Consider the following 12,801-nt stretch of genomic DNA (forward strand, 5'->3'; position numbering starts at 1 on the left):
ACCAAAGGATGAGTGCAGCCACACAGCTCAGAGGGTTTGAGGGAGGCAGGATCCCTTTGCTGCTCCCTGGGAGCTGTGATGTAGCCCAGCTGGGACACACTCTCCTGGCTTCCCTCTGTTCTCCCCAAAATCTCCTGATATTTGACTGAACAGGTGTGGTTGTGTCACTGGGGAAATTCACCCAATGGTTCACATTCAGATTCCTCGTGCACCATGGTCCCAAACTCCTCCTGCTCCCGTTTGAGAGAGCTGCAGTGAGCACCTTCAGTCCCTCACTTTCCCTCCCACCAGGATGGGTGATGAGCAAAGTTGTCTGCCTGCAGCATCCTTGCATGGCTGAAGTGGGAAGGGAATGAAGTGACCCTCTGGCAATCTCTCCTTCACAGAAATCCTCAAGGTTGACCCCAACAACTCAGAGGTTTCCAGCAGCAGCATCAAACTGAAGTGGACCTGCAGGTTCCCTGATGCCTGCCAGGGCATGAGGGCCATGTGCCGGCTGGCAGCGCCTTCCTCCCCTCCCTGTGAGGCTAAGGAGGTGAAAGGAGAGCAGATGTTACATGGCCAGGAGGGAACATTCACCTGCTCCCCTTTGCAGCCCTTCACTGAGTACCGTGTCACCATCGACTTGCCCCCCAACACAACCCTTTTCTCATGGTTGTTCATGACAGAGCAAACAGGTAGGTGCACAGAAATGTCAGAGACAAGGAGCAGTGCAGAACTGTGTCCCAGCTGTGTACCAGCTGGAGAATAGATGTTCCCCTCACCTGTCAGCTCAGCCTGACCATTTGCTCCCTGCACTGATGTGCCTGGGATCAGAGCTGCTTGGGTCCTGTGGAGCTGTGGGGAAGGGGCTGGGAGAGCCCCGAGCAGGGCACGCCCCATTCCCATTGTCCCACTCCACTCCACAGCACAGTGCTGTGCTTCCCACTGCTGCAGCACATGCAGCCTTGGCAGGAGTCAAAGCCTTCCTAGGGATCCCTATCCTGCAGCCTGTCCATGGCCAGGAGCTGCCTGCACCCTTCTCTGGCCTCAGTCCCTGCTCATGGCCCTGTGTGTGACCCCACTGTTTGTGCTTCCAGTGCCGGACAAACCGGAGCAACTGTGGCTGGATCCTGACAGGGGCTCTCTCAGGTGGAACTCGCTGCCCTCCTGCAACGGGGAGATCATCGGATACCAGGTACCAAGGGACCAGGGCAGACCCTCTGCCCTTGCCTGGAGCTCTGTGCAGGCACACTGGGAAGGGTGGGAAAGGGACAGCTGGGATGACCTGCAGGAGAAAGGAGAAGCTCAGGGGTCCTCTTGTGAAGAATGTCACCACAGTGCCTGTGATACTGCAAGACCTGTCTTCAGGCTTAGTACATGTATCTACACCCTTGAAATAAACAGCCTCCCTCTTCCCTTCTCAGAGGCTCAGCCCTTTGCTCACACAGGCTTCTGCTCGCACATCCCGAGTGTTGGCTCCAAATTCCTTCCTCAGCCGGGCAGGCACAGGGCAGGGCAGGCGGGCAGGGTCGCTGCCAGCTGCGGGCACCTTCCCAGCGGGCACCTGGGAGCTGCTGCATTCCAGCTGTGCCTCCTGTCCGCAGCTGAGCATCACAGCCAGGAACGCAGCGGACAGCAGCGTGCTGGAGACGGAGCGGCTGCGGCTCAATGGCTCCGTCACTGAGCTGCGGCTGCCGGAGCACAGCCCTGGCAGCAGCTACGCCGTGACCATCCAGGGACTGACGGCTGCCGGAGCCGGGGCTGCGCTGGCCAAGGAGTTCCACAGCAGCAGCAGCAGCAGCAGCAGCTCCGGTAAGCTTTGCTGCGCGGCTGTCCCGGGAGCGTGGGCACACACGAGCCGTGCTCGCAGCCTGCCTTGCCCGAGGCTGCCCTTGCTCCTGGCCCAGCCCCGCCCGTGCTCACTGCCCGGCTGTTCCCCTGCAGACACCCCGGGGCCCCAGGGCATCAGCTGCCGCAGCGCCCGCGACATCGCCCCATGGCAAGGCACGGCCGTGCTCGCCCTGAGCCCCATCGCCCGCGGCTCCGGAGCAGCCAGGTGAGCGCAGCCCCGCGGCTCTGCAGCCCCGGGACGGCTCTCCCCAGCCCGGCGCTGGCTGCAGACGCCTCCCTTCCACCGCCCCCTGTCCCCTGCCCCCTGTCCCGCTGACTTTGGGCCCCGCAGGGAGCACCAGCTGCTCGTGGCCCCGACGCACAACGGCTCGGTGATCGAGGGCATGTGCTCGGGGCAGCCGCAGCTCCTCAACGCCAGCGTCTACGTGGCCGCTGTTCTCAACCTCAGCGCCCCCACGGACTTCGTGCTGGGCGACGGCAGCCGCGGGCAGGGCGAGCACAACGCTGCGCTCCGCCCGGGCTGCGGCTACACGGCCCTGCTGCGCCTCGCCCGCCGCTCGCCGCAGGTACGGCCGGGCTGCTGCTCCTGCTCTCCGGGGCTGCTGCCGGCCGGAGCTGCGCCCCTGCTGCCTCTGGGCTGCCTCTCAGGGCACCCTGCTCTGCCGTGCCTGGCCAGGGTGCTGTCCCTGGCCTCCTGGGCCACAGCCGGCTCACTCGCTGGCCCTGCCTGGGGACCTTTGCCTCCAGCTGGGTGGTGCTGCACGAGTGGGCTGAGCTCTCCCTCCTGTCTCCTCCAACAGGCAGAGAAGTTCACCTGTGTCTGCTACAGCTTCTCTCTTGGTGAGTGTCTCCTTGCTCATGGTGCCCAAGCCTCTCTCCAGCATGTTCCCTTTTGCCAGCCTGGCAGCTGCTCTGGAAATCAGCTGGCCCTGGGCGGATGTAGTGGAGTACTGCAGTAGTTTGGTCTTCTCAGAAGTTGTCTAGATCTTGAGGTTATCTATGGTAGATGGGCTTTGGACATCCTCAGGACACTAGGGCAAGTGTGACCCAGTTGCCTCTGGACATTCACACATCCTTGCCAGCACTAAATATTTAGTTCTAGTCCCAGTAGTCTGCTGGTGTATGTGCCACCCCTAGATGCAGATACCTAACCAAACTCTGGCAGTGCCTGGGGCATTCAGGAGCACAAGGGTCCACAATGGAGGGTATCACACCAATAAAGCACCTGCTTCTTCTGCCTCACCTTAACTTTTCTCTAATGCAAAGCCTGCGGTGGAAGACAAGGGAAGTTGTCATTCTCTCCATGTCCCTGTGGATGTCCCAATGCTCAGTTCAGGCTGTGCAGGAGCCTGAGCCTGGGCTATCCTGCTTGCAGGGCAGGAGCCATCATCTCTACTGGACAGGAAGCTGGTGGTTATGGCAGTAGCACTGACTGTTGCATTCCTGGCACTGGGAATTGTGCTGTTTTTTGTGGTCTTCAGGTCAGTATGTGCCTCACCTCTCCTGGTTTCTGTGAGAAATTCAGCACCTTGCAGTGGCAGGGTGTGTCCAAGTGGAGCCGAAGATTAGGTAGAGTGGTTAGATGGGCAACAATTTCTTTGTCTCTCTGTTCTGATGGTCTGTGCACCTGACTTGCTGTTTTGCAGGCTAAAGCACAACAGTTCAAAAGCCTCGGAGAACAACAGCACTATACCCCTGAGAGGATGTCAAAAAGGTGAAGTATGAGCAAGGGCCCTGTGTGCCTTGTCTAGACAGGCTGTCTGTTAAAAGCACAGGCATTGATCACAGGATGATTGCAGGTTCCACAAGTTCCTTGCAGGAACAAGGTGATCAGAGTTGGCTGGCCCAGGGAAAGGGACTTCTCCAGGAGAAGGGACCTGTGTGGGGAGGGAAAATCTAAGGTTTGGAGAAGTCCTGGCTGGTGCAATGCTATCTCTGTCCCAGCTGCAGAGTTCCAGGGCTGGCTAGCTTAGCACCAGTTGGATGCTGAAGTCCTGTCCTTGTGGTCTCTGCAGATGTACGCAAGCCAAACACACTGATCCCAGTGGAGGAACTGCTGGAGGCTCTGAAGATGTTTAAGAGGGAAGAAATAGAGGCAGAGCAGGCAGAAGATGAATCAGTCAACAGGCATGGTGCTGGGCTTCTTAGAGAATATCAGGTCTGGTTTAGCTTTGCTTTCCCACCTGGCTGCACTGCCCACCCCTCACCCCTTCCCAGGGTATGTGATGCACTTAGCCTTGACCAGCCCCAGAATATATTCCAATGCTGAGTGCTTTGTTTTGTTTTGTTCCTCTGCAGTCATTGTCCTCCACTTTGTTGCACCCCTGCAATGCTGGGAAGGAGCTATGTAATCAAAACAAGAACCGCTACAAGAGCATCATCCCATGTAAGCAGAGATCTCCAGGGGTTGGCTCAGGCTTTTGGAGCTGGCTGGGCTAGCACAGGATGCTGGGCTGGTGTAGGTGCCCCTCCAGCACTTCAGAAATACTGAGCTACTCCTCTCATCCTCCATGGCCACTGAAACCCAGAGGGATTTCTGCCCCCACTCTTTTCTATCCTGTTGGAGCATATTTGTTCTGCTCTTCAAATCCTCCTGCAAATTTAATCATCATATTCCTGTTCCTGATGTAGTCATTGCTGAACACTGTCATGTCCCATCCAGAGGAAGGTATTTGTCGGAAAGTGGAAGGGGTGACCCAATTTCTTTCAAACTTTAAAGCTCTTCTGGGTCCCACATGGTGTGTGCATTTGGCTATTTCATAATCTTCCCTAAAACTCCATTGCATTTCCTGCTGTGCCATGTTACCCCTTGTCTCATCAGCTGTTCTTTAACCTGAGCATGTCCTGAGGCCTGGGGTGCTGCTGAGGAGATGACAGCCAATCACAGACTTTAATAAATTAACCTTCCCCCTTAATCAGTCTCTTTGTTGCCGCCCTAAAGCATCAGTCTACCTCCCTCTCTTTCAGATGATCACTGCCGTGTGGTGCTGCAGCCCTCTGACACCGGGAATGACTACATCAATGCCAGTTATGTGGATGTAGGTAGTGAGGAATTGTCACCCTGGGAAGGACAGGAGAGGTGCCTGTCTGCGCTGGGTGAGGACAATCCTGCTCACATGGGGGCCCTGAGGTCTGGCACTTTTTGCCCTTAAGATGGCAGGTCTTGGGATGTCACTTCCCCTGAATCCTCTCTGAGCTGCCTGGAGTACTCTGGATTTGTGTGCAGCTCTCATCTCTAGCAAAAAGGGACCCATGTGATGGGATAGGAACTGAGATGCAGCTCCTGGCTACCCACTGTCTGTGCTGGCCAGGAGAGGGGCTGTGGGACACACTGTGCTGAGAATTTTGGGCTTTGGTGCCTGGAGGATTGATCCTTTATTTCATTCCCTGTTAAACAGGGAACTCATGTGATCTGAGCTGTTTTAATTTCTTCCCTCAGACCTACAGAAGTCCTCGCTTCTTCATTGCAGCTCAAGGTAGGTGCTCCCAAACCTCATCCTCAGGAGATGCCATTCACTGCCCTGAGCAATCTGAGAAATGGGGAACTGGGATAGCAGCAAGGGAGCTGTGAATGGCTCACTCAAAATCCCTGTATCTCCAGGGTCTCTGTCCTGAATAGTTGTTACAGCTGCTGCAGGGCATGGAAGGTCTCAGTGGTAGCTCGGCAGCAGCTGGAGCTGGTGTCTGCACTGCCCAGTATGAGGCCATGGACTCATAATGCTCCTTCTCAAGCCAAGTTTGTTCCCTTTGGCAGCTGGAATGACAGGCACAATCCTGCAAATCCTGCATGTCTGCACCCAGTGCACTTGGATACAGTCTTCTTCCAATCGTGCAAAGCCTGGATGGGTTTGCCTGCTCTGTGCAGCATCCCAGGAGGAGGTCTTGGCTCCCTGCAGAGCTGCAGAAATGCTCTCTAGACAATAGTGTCTCAAACATGGGAGCAGCTCACAGTGATCTCAAGGGTCTGCATGTGGGATCCCCTAAAGCAGCAGTGAATCCCTGACATGTCCTGGGCTCATCTTCTCTCCCTTCTCCTTGTCCTAATTTCTAACATGGTGATGAAGCTGATGTGGTCAGCACCCCTGTCAGGGATGATGTCCCCTGGCTGTGCCCCTGTGTCTGGGCAGAGGAAAACCTGGGATTGTCCAAATTGTGCCTGGGAACACAGCCCCATGGCTTGGACACTGGCATAGGGCTCTCCTCTTCCTTCCTTGCCCAGGCCCTTTGGCTGGGACAGTGGTGGATTTCTGGCACATGGTCTGGCAGGAGAAGACCTCAGTCATTGTGATGCTGACAGGCTTAGTGGAGCAGAACAAGGTAGAGAAAACCTCTCAGCCCATGCTCAGCTTGGGCATTACCAGAGCCCAGGCTCCCACACCTGCTGTGCTCCCAGTGGAGCCGTCAGTGGGGGCAGGGAGCAGCTCTGCACCCCTGCACTGCTCTCCTTGTGAGTTTGCCTGTGCCCAGAGGTCTCACTGCTGTTGACAGATCAAGTGTGAGCAGTATTGGCCAGAGCAGGAGCAGGTCTACGGCGACTTCACCGTGACACTCAACAACACCTGGACCACCACGGGCCTTGTCAAACGCATCTTCTGCCTGCAGAAGGTAAGCCTGGCATAGAGCTGAGGTGGGAATGCAGGATGTGTTTTTGTTCAAGCTGCTGGTGGGAGCTGCCAGACATGGACCCTGACATGGATTCATGTGGGGAGCCCTGCCTGGTCTCCAGCACAAGAATGTGTTAGCATGTTGCTATAAATGGAATCCATGCCAGGGCATGAGTTCCAGGTTTCTGTGCCAAGCAAAGGCAGTCAGTAAGCTTCAGTGTTCACCCTAGATGAGTCTGGACTGATGGGAATATTGTAGATTCTTGAGAGGTTGCAGATAAAGGGTATAAAATGGAATTTCTGCACCTCCAGGAGAATGGGATAGGTGCCTGCCTGTCACCTGAATCAATCTGCAGAAGGTCCACACTGATGGTCCTTGGTCACACATAGACCTAAATCTGGACAGGTAGTTTATGGTTTAAGATAGCCTACATAAAGTAATTCCAAAAATGTGTGGTCCTGCTGAATTTACACCTCAGATAAAGGGCAGAAACTGAGGGAGCTGCAAGAAGGGAAAACAGGAACGATATAAAGAAAATGCAGTTATGCATATTTCCCTCCTTTCTTCTCTTGCCCAGAGCAATATGTAGCTGAAACAGAGAGCTCTAAGAGCACCTGATGGCAAGATGTAGCATTAGTTCATGCCAAGTGAGTGTGATATTTAGGGAAAATCACAATGGGATGGTAACAAGTGACTACATTCATATTAGTGTAGTAACGGCCTTACTTTTCTGAAAATACCCTAAGCTGTGGTTTTTATCATTTTCCTATGGGGCACAAGCAGAGCTTGTGTTCACTGCTTTGTGTTCACTGCTCACAGCACGGAGAAGCAGAGAACAAAATTAATTGTGTTGCTGTGTGATGGATGAATCTGCCCTTTACTGTCTGAGGAGCTACAGTGGTGCAGTCCTTCTGGTGTGGGTGCTGGAGGGAGCACTCTGTGCTGCTGCCCCTCTGAAGTGGTTTTCTCCTCTGCTCCCACCTTGCTGGCAAGCAGCCACTTCACACAAGTTTTCTGGTTGCTTCCATCTCCCTTTTTACAGGCAGGCTGTGCTCTGCCAAGAGCAGTGGAGCAGTTTCACTACCTGCTGTGGCCGGACCACGGGGTGCCAAGAAACGCGTCGCAGCTGCTGTGCTTGGTGGAGGCGGTGAACAAGAGGCTGCTGGAAGCACCTGCTGGACCCGTGCTGGTGCACTGCAGGTGGCAGCTGGGGCTGTTTGGGTGCTGGGGCAGAGCCAGCAGGGGCAGCACTGACCCGCAGCTCCCTGTGTCCTCAGCGCCGGGATTGGGCGCACGGGTACCTTCATCGCCCTGGACTTCCTCTTGAAGATGGGCAAGGCCGAGGGGAAGGTGGATGTGTTTCACTGCGTGCAGCAGCTGCGGGAGCAGCGGGTCAGCATGGTGCAGACCAAGGTGAGGAGAGATATTTGCTCCCTCCACACCTCGGGCTGCAGATCCAATTCCCACCTGTGGGAGTCGACACAGGCAGGTGGCCAGAACACCCACAAAACCAGGGCTGAAATGCCAAGAGTAAATTTATTTCATTGCCTTGCTAGCTGGAGGATCCCAGCAGGTAACACATAAGTGGGAGCACCAGCACCATCAGGCTCAGTCCATCGTGGGGGACAGTGGGTCTGCTCTTGTCACCCATTTAACAAAGGTCTGTGCTCGTGTGCACAGCTGGGCTGTGATCTCCTCTGTGTTTTTATGGTCCCTGGTCTTTGATCTCCCCCAATACAAGTGCTAAACCATGTCCATGACAATTCCCCCCAGGTCTGAAAATGCCTATGCTCTCTCTACACAGATTCTACTCCCCAAAGCAGACAGAGGATGAACAGCAGTAGGCTGTTTAGACAAAATACATAGGATTTCTCACACTGTCATTTTCCAGCCCTCGGTATTCCCAGTTTTAAAACCCCTTGACAGAATCCACCATGGTCCTTCTAAATGAAAAGCCGTTCTTCTCCTTTTAACCCTTTGCTCTCAACAGCCACCCTTCCCAGGGACATGTGGCATGCAAAGCCTCATTAGCCATGCTGTTCATGATCTAGCCACAGGGACTAGGACTACCTGGTGATGGAGACTGAAGGATCTTTTTTCAATGCTGTCTCCAAACCTAGTTGGAATCTGCATTTTCCTAACACTCTCTGAGGTATCAGCAGCATTTGTATGCCTTGGTCACCCTGATACAGAAGGGCTGTCTTGTAGGCAAGGATAATGAATGAGAATCTACCTGTCCCTGAGGCTTTCAGGATGTCTGCCCTCCTGGCATCTCCTGGGGGCAGCAGTGTCCTGGCCTAGGGACTGTGTCCCCATGATCTGCTCAGTGCTGGGTTCCTTTGCAGGAAACTAGGTTGGGCTGAACAAACCAGCTGCTTGTACGAGGTCTAATTAGTCTAGAGGTTTTCTGGGCAGCCTTCCCCAGAGCAGGACTCTGGTCTGAGAGGGAGCATTAAACCTCAGGAAGATGATCTTGTCTGGGTTTCTGGAGTTGCTGGCTGTGTCCCAAAGCAGGGCTGCCTGCAGTGAGAAGTGTCTGGGATCCTCAGGGATCCATAGCAGGAAGGTGAAGGATGAACCTGACCCACTTCTGGCACAGTTTGATGACAGCTGGTGACTGGAGTTGCAGGGATCCTCCTGGACAGGCTCCAGACTGTGCAGCTGACCCATGTTCTCACACAGGAGCAGTACAGCTTCCTGTACGAGGCGCTCCTCGAAGGCTTGCTCTGCGGCAACACCGGGGTCCCAGTGGAGAGCATCACCACCCTTGTGCACTCCCTTCGAGAGGATGAGACCACAGGCCACACCAGAGTCCTAGAGAAGGAGTTCAAGGTACCACCAGGAGACTGGTGCTCTGAGGGCTCATCTGTGGTGCCAACCCTCTCCCTGCTCCCCTCCCCAGCGGGAGGATGGAGATGGGGGAGTCATTTCTCTGGAGAGGCTCAAGGAGGTGAGGTGCTGACAGGCAGGACTGACTGGGATGAATCTTCTCTGCAGGCCCTGCAGAGATTTTCTGAGTTGTTCCAGCTGCTGCCGTGCAGAGAAGCAGAGAAACCCAGCAACCAACCCAAGAACCGCAAGCCAGGGATCCTGCCAGGTAACGCTGGCAGGGCTGGGCAGCCTCTTGCTCTAAAAGCCAGTGCCTGACAGCAGCACGGGGGCAACGATGCTTTACTGCTGCATTCCTCCCCAGCACATGACACTGACAGGTTCTGCTCAAAGCCCAGCCATTGTTTTCTGGTTGGTAGATAATAAACACAGATCAGGCTGATTCCTTTGAACCTACTGGAGATACATGAGGTACACCTGGGATAAGGATATCCCAGTGGAGAAGCTCGGATGAGGCACATCAGGGAGCTGTAAGGATGTAAGGATGTAAGGATGTAAGGGTGTATCTGCTGTGCTCCCAACCACGGGGTTTTGGACATCCCACATCAGGGTGCCCTGAGCTGCCACAGCCACGGACATGCTGGTGCCTGCCCATTCAATCCTCTCCAGCCCATGCTGCAGGGAGCTATGTTGACTGTCGCTGTTGCAGGGAGAGAATGCCCCATGTTTCCCTGTCTCTGCTCCTTGCCCCCGCAGCGGATTCCTGCCGGCCCATCCTGATGTCCTCGGTGAACGCAGACGGCTCTCCCGCTTACATCAACGCCGTGTTCGCCAGCGTAAGGCTCCGGCCGCCGGAGCGGGAGCGGCTCGGGGCAGCGGGGACGCTCCTGAGCCCCCTGCTCGAGGCCAGGCAGGGCACCCGGCCCGGGCTGAGGTGTCCCAGCCCCCGGGCTCCTGCACAGAGCCTGCTGGCCCTGCTGCCAGGAGATGGCCCCCGCGATCGCCATCGGAGAGCCCTGCCCGTGGCGGCAGCGCAGCAGCGTGTGCCCGACACAGCCCGCGGGGAGCCCAGCCCGGGGTGATGAGCCTGGGGCAGCGGGGCACAAACTGAGCTGCTCTGAGCAGGGCTGGGCTGGGCCGTGCCGTCTCCATCTCAGCAGGGCGGCAGGGAGCCGTGCCCGCGGTGGGAAGGGCTCTCGGGGATCGTGGCGCTCTCCCCCGACACACGGATGCGTGTGTTTTGCAGACGTACACCGAGGAGGAGAGAATCATCATCACCCAGCTGCCTTTCCCCACCACGCTGGTGGATTTCTGGGCTCTGGTCTGGGATTACAGCTGCACGTCGGTAGTTGCGCTCAATCAACTCCAGGAGCTGGACAAGGTTAGCAGCCCGAGCACAGCTCTCCCCTCTCCTGATTCCCTGAGGGGCTGTGTGATTTCTGCCTTTGCCCCTGCATGTCTTTTACCAAGAGAGCCCTGCTTGCCCCAGGACCTCCTGCGAGCTTGTGGGGCTCCCCCTGGGAGAGCCCTGGGGACAGTCCCTGCACCACAGAGCCACAGCAGTGGGTTGGCCTTGGTCTCACTCAAGTGAGCATCCCTCAGGTTTGGTTTGCCCCTACCCCGGTGTCCTCTCTGATGGAGTGTTATTTTCTGGCTGCAGCACTGGGTTGGTGCCCAGCAAGTGCCTGGCAAGGCCATGTGTACGTGGTTTATGGGCGATGGGCTGGTGGGAGCCAACCCATGTGAGGTGCTGAGCCCTGCCCTGCGTGCAGGTGGGTCCGTGTGTGATCATGCACCTTTCCCCTCCCCCAGACATACGTGCAGTTCTGGCCCACCCAGGGCGAAGATGACTACGGCCGTTTCCACGTGCAGCTGATCTCAGAGGAGCCTGGGGCTGGCTTCACAACATGGACACTTGTCCTCAGCAACAGGCAGCAGGTGGGCCCTTTGCTCAGACATGGCAAACTCCTTTGAGAACAACCTCTGCAAGGGCTGGGAGTCAATAGGCTTTAATTTGGGGTCAAAGTCACAGCTAGAGATGGCAGAGGGATCTGGTGGGGTCCTGGCAGGGCACTGGCCAGAGCAGAGTCTTTTGCCTTGGGAGAGAGGCTAATCCCAAGAAAATGAGGCTGCAGGCAGAGATAGAACTCAGAGATGTTTTTTGTGTGCCTTTCCAACTGGAGGGCAGCAGCTGTGGATAGAGTTTGTGCATCTCAAGTGCTTCATGGGCGGGAACTGTTGAGGCAGCTGGACACAGGACTGGTCTGAGCTGCACCTGGTGCTCAGCTCTTCTCTTATGCTCTGTCCATCTGCTGGGTGCAGAGCACTTGGGGGAGAAGAGCAAACTCTGGAGTGACATGTCAAATTGGAGAGCTGTTTCCTTGATCCAGCGTGCATGGCTGAGCCAGAACTGGCATGCACTGTCCCTCCCCCTCCCTCCTTGAAGCCAACGGGTCTCTGCTCTGCCCAGCCCACTGTCTGTCTTCCCCACTAGCCCAAGAAATCTGCAGTGGAAATCCAGTTACATCAACTGACAGACTGGCCCATGCAGCAGCGTCTTCCCCCACACCCTGACACCATCATCAGCTTGCTGGGGAAGGTGGAGACACACCATCGGCAGAGCCAAGATGGACATATCCTTGTCACCTGCTGGTGAGTGATGTCGCCTGGAGGAGCAGCCATAGCACACAGCTGGACACAGCTCAGGCTGTGTCAGGGAAGTTGGTCACAGTTCCATCTTGGGTGGATGTATGGATATGAATTGAGCCACATTAAGGGAGGAAAGCTTCCCTGTGGAGGCTGCTTGAGTGTGGGTTCTGTGGCCACAATCATCCTGAGAGTGTGGGGGTCTAGGGGGACACCTCTGAGGCTCAGGCCTGCCACCTGATCCCAGAGCAAACAAAGCTCCCCTTGGCCTCCTCCCCAGGGACGGAGCCAGCCGGAGTGGGATCTTCTGTGCTGCTGGGTTCCTGTGCGAGCAGATCCAAAGTGAGGGCATGGTGGATGTATCCCAGGCTGTGAGGATGCTGAAGAGACGGCGGAGACAGTTCATTAAAGATGTGGTAGGTGCTGACTTCAAACCCAGCTGAGATGGCAACACCAAAACAAGAGCCATTTCTGGGATTGTCCCAGGAGCTTCCCTAGCTCCTCTGTGCTCAGATCATTCTGAGGCCAGGAGCAGATGAGATCTTTGAAAACCCCATTTTCTACTGCTGGGATGTACCCACCCCTTAGTGGCAGTAGCAATCCTGCAGCACTGAATGGGCACCATTCTGCTCCTTCTGTTTGCTCAACACTTTGTACACTTTGGAGGTTGGCTCTCCTGCCAAAACCGACTGACTCCAGTGCTGGTGTAATCCAGCCATCCAGCTCCTGGAGCACATGCCTGGATTCCTCAGCAGGGGAAGGTGAACTCCAGCTGGGTGGGAGAGCGTGTACTGTACCTGTGTCTAACATGCTCTGTGTCAGGCAGTTTTGGAGACCAATGCTGATGTGCCACTGCAGGTGTTGGTCCACAGGTGTCTCATGTGCATT

At 55.9% G+C, this 12,801-nt stretch overlaps 1 protein-coding gene across 2 annotated transcripts in view; it reads left to right on the plus strand.

Moving 5' to 3' along the window:
* LOC130264745 (receptor-type tyrosine-protein phosphatase kappa-like) overlaps positions 1 to 12,801 on the plus strand; it is a 28,977-nt gene that overhangs the window by 15,359 nt on the left and 817 nt on the right. For both annotated transcript variants that reach the window (XM_056513205.1, XM_056513206.1), the window contains 23 exons: positions 387 to 677; positions 1,080 to 1,177; positions 1,587 to 1,794; positions 1,927 to 2,038; positions 2,165 to 2,399; positions 2,634 to 2,673; positions 3,209 to 3,314; positions 3,480 to 3,547; positions 3,849 to 3,991; positions 4,132 to 4,219; positions 4,801 to 4,871; positions 5,273 to 5,309; positions 6,053 to 6,150; positions 6,322 to 6,438; positions 7,481 to 7,638; positions 7,716 to 7,851; positions 9,121 to 9,270; positions 9,436 to 9,535; positions 10,024 to 10,103; positions 10,514 to 10,648; positions 11,080 to 11,205; positions 11,762 to 11,919; positions 12,194 to 12,329. In XM_056513205.1, coding sequence (XP_056369180.1) covers positions 387 to 677; positions 1,080 to 1,177; positions 1,587 to 1,794; positions 1,927 to 2,038; positions 2,165 to 2,399; positions 2,634 to 2,673; positions 3,209 to 3,314; positions 3,480 to 3,547; positions 3,849 to 3,991; positions 4,132 to 4,219; positions 4,801 to 4,871; positions 5,273 to 5,309; positions 6,053 to 6,150; positions 6,322 to 6,438; positions 7,481 to 7,638; positions 7,716 to 7,851; positions 9,121 to 9,270; positions 9,436 to 9,535; positions 10,024 to 10,103; positions 10,514 to 10,648; positions 11,080 to 11,205; positions 11,762 to 11,919; positions 12,194 to 12,329 — 2,891 coding nt within the window. The remainder of the gene's footprint in view (positions 1 to 386; positions 678 to 1,079; positions 1,178 to 1,586; positions 1,795 to 1,926; positions 2,039 to 2,164; positions 2,400 to 2,633; positions 2,674 to 3,208; positions 3,315 to 3,479; positions 3,548 to 3,848; positions 3,992 to 4,131; positions 4,220 to 4,800; positions 4,872 to 5,272; positions 5,310 to 6,052; positions 6,151 to 6,321; positions 6,439 to 7,480; positions 7,639 to 7,715; positions 7,852 to 9,120; positions 9,271 to 9,435; positions 9,536 to 10,023; positions 10,104 to 10,513; positions 10,649 to 11,079; positions 11,206 to 11,761; positions 11,920 to 12,193; positions 12,330 to 12,801) is intronic.

Source organism: Oenanthe melanoleuca, chromosome Z (genome assembly GCF_029582105.1).
Source record: "Oenanthe melanoleuca isolate GR-GAL-2019-014 chromosome Z, OMel1.0, whole genome shotgun sequence".
NCBI classification, from domain to species: domain Eukaryota; kingdom Metazoa; phylum Chordata; class Aves; order Passeriformes; family Muscicapidae; genus Oenanthe; species Oenanthe melanoleuca.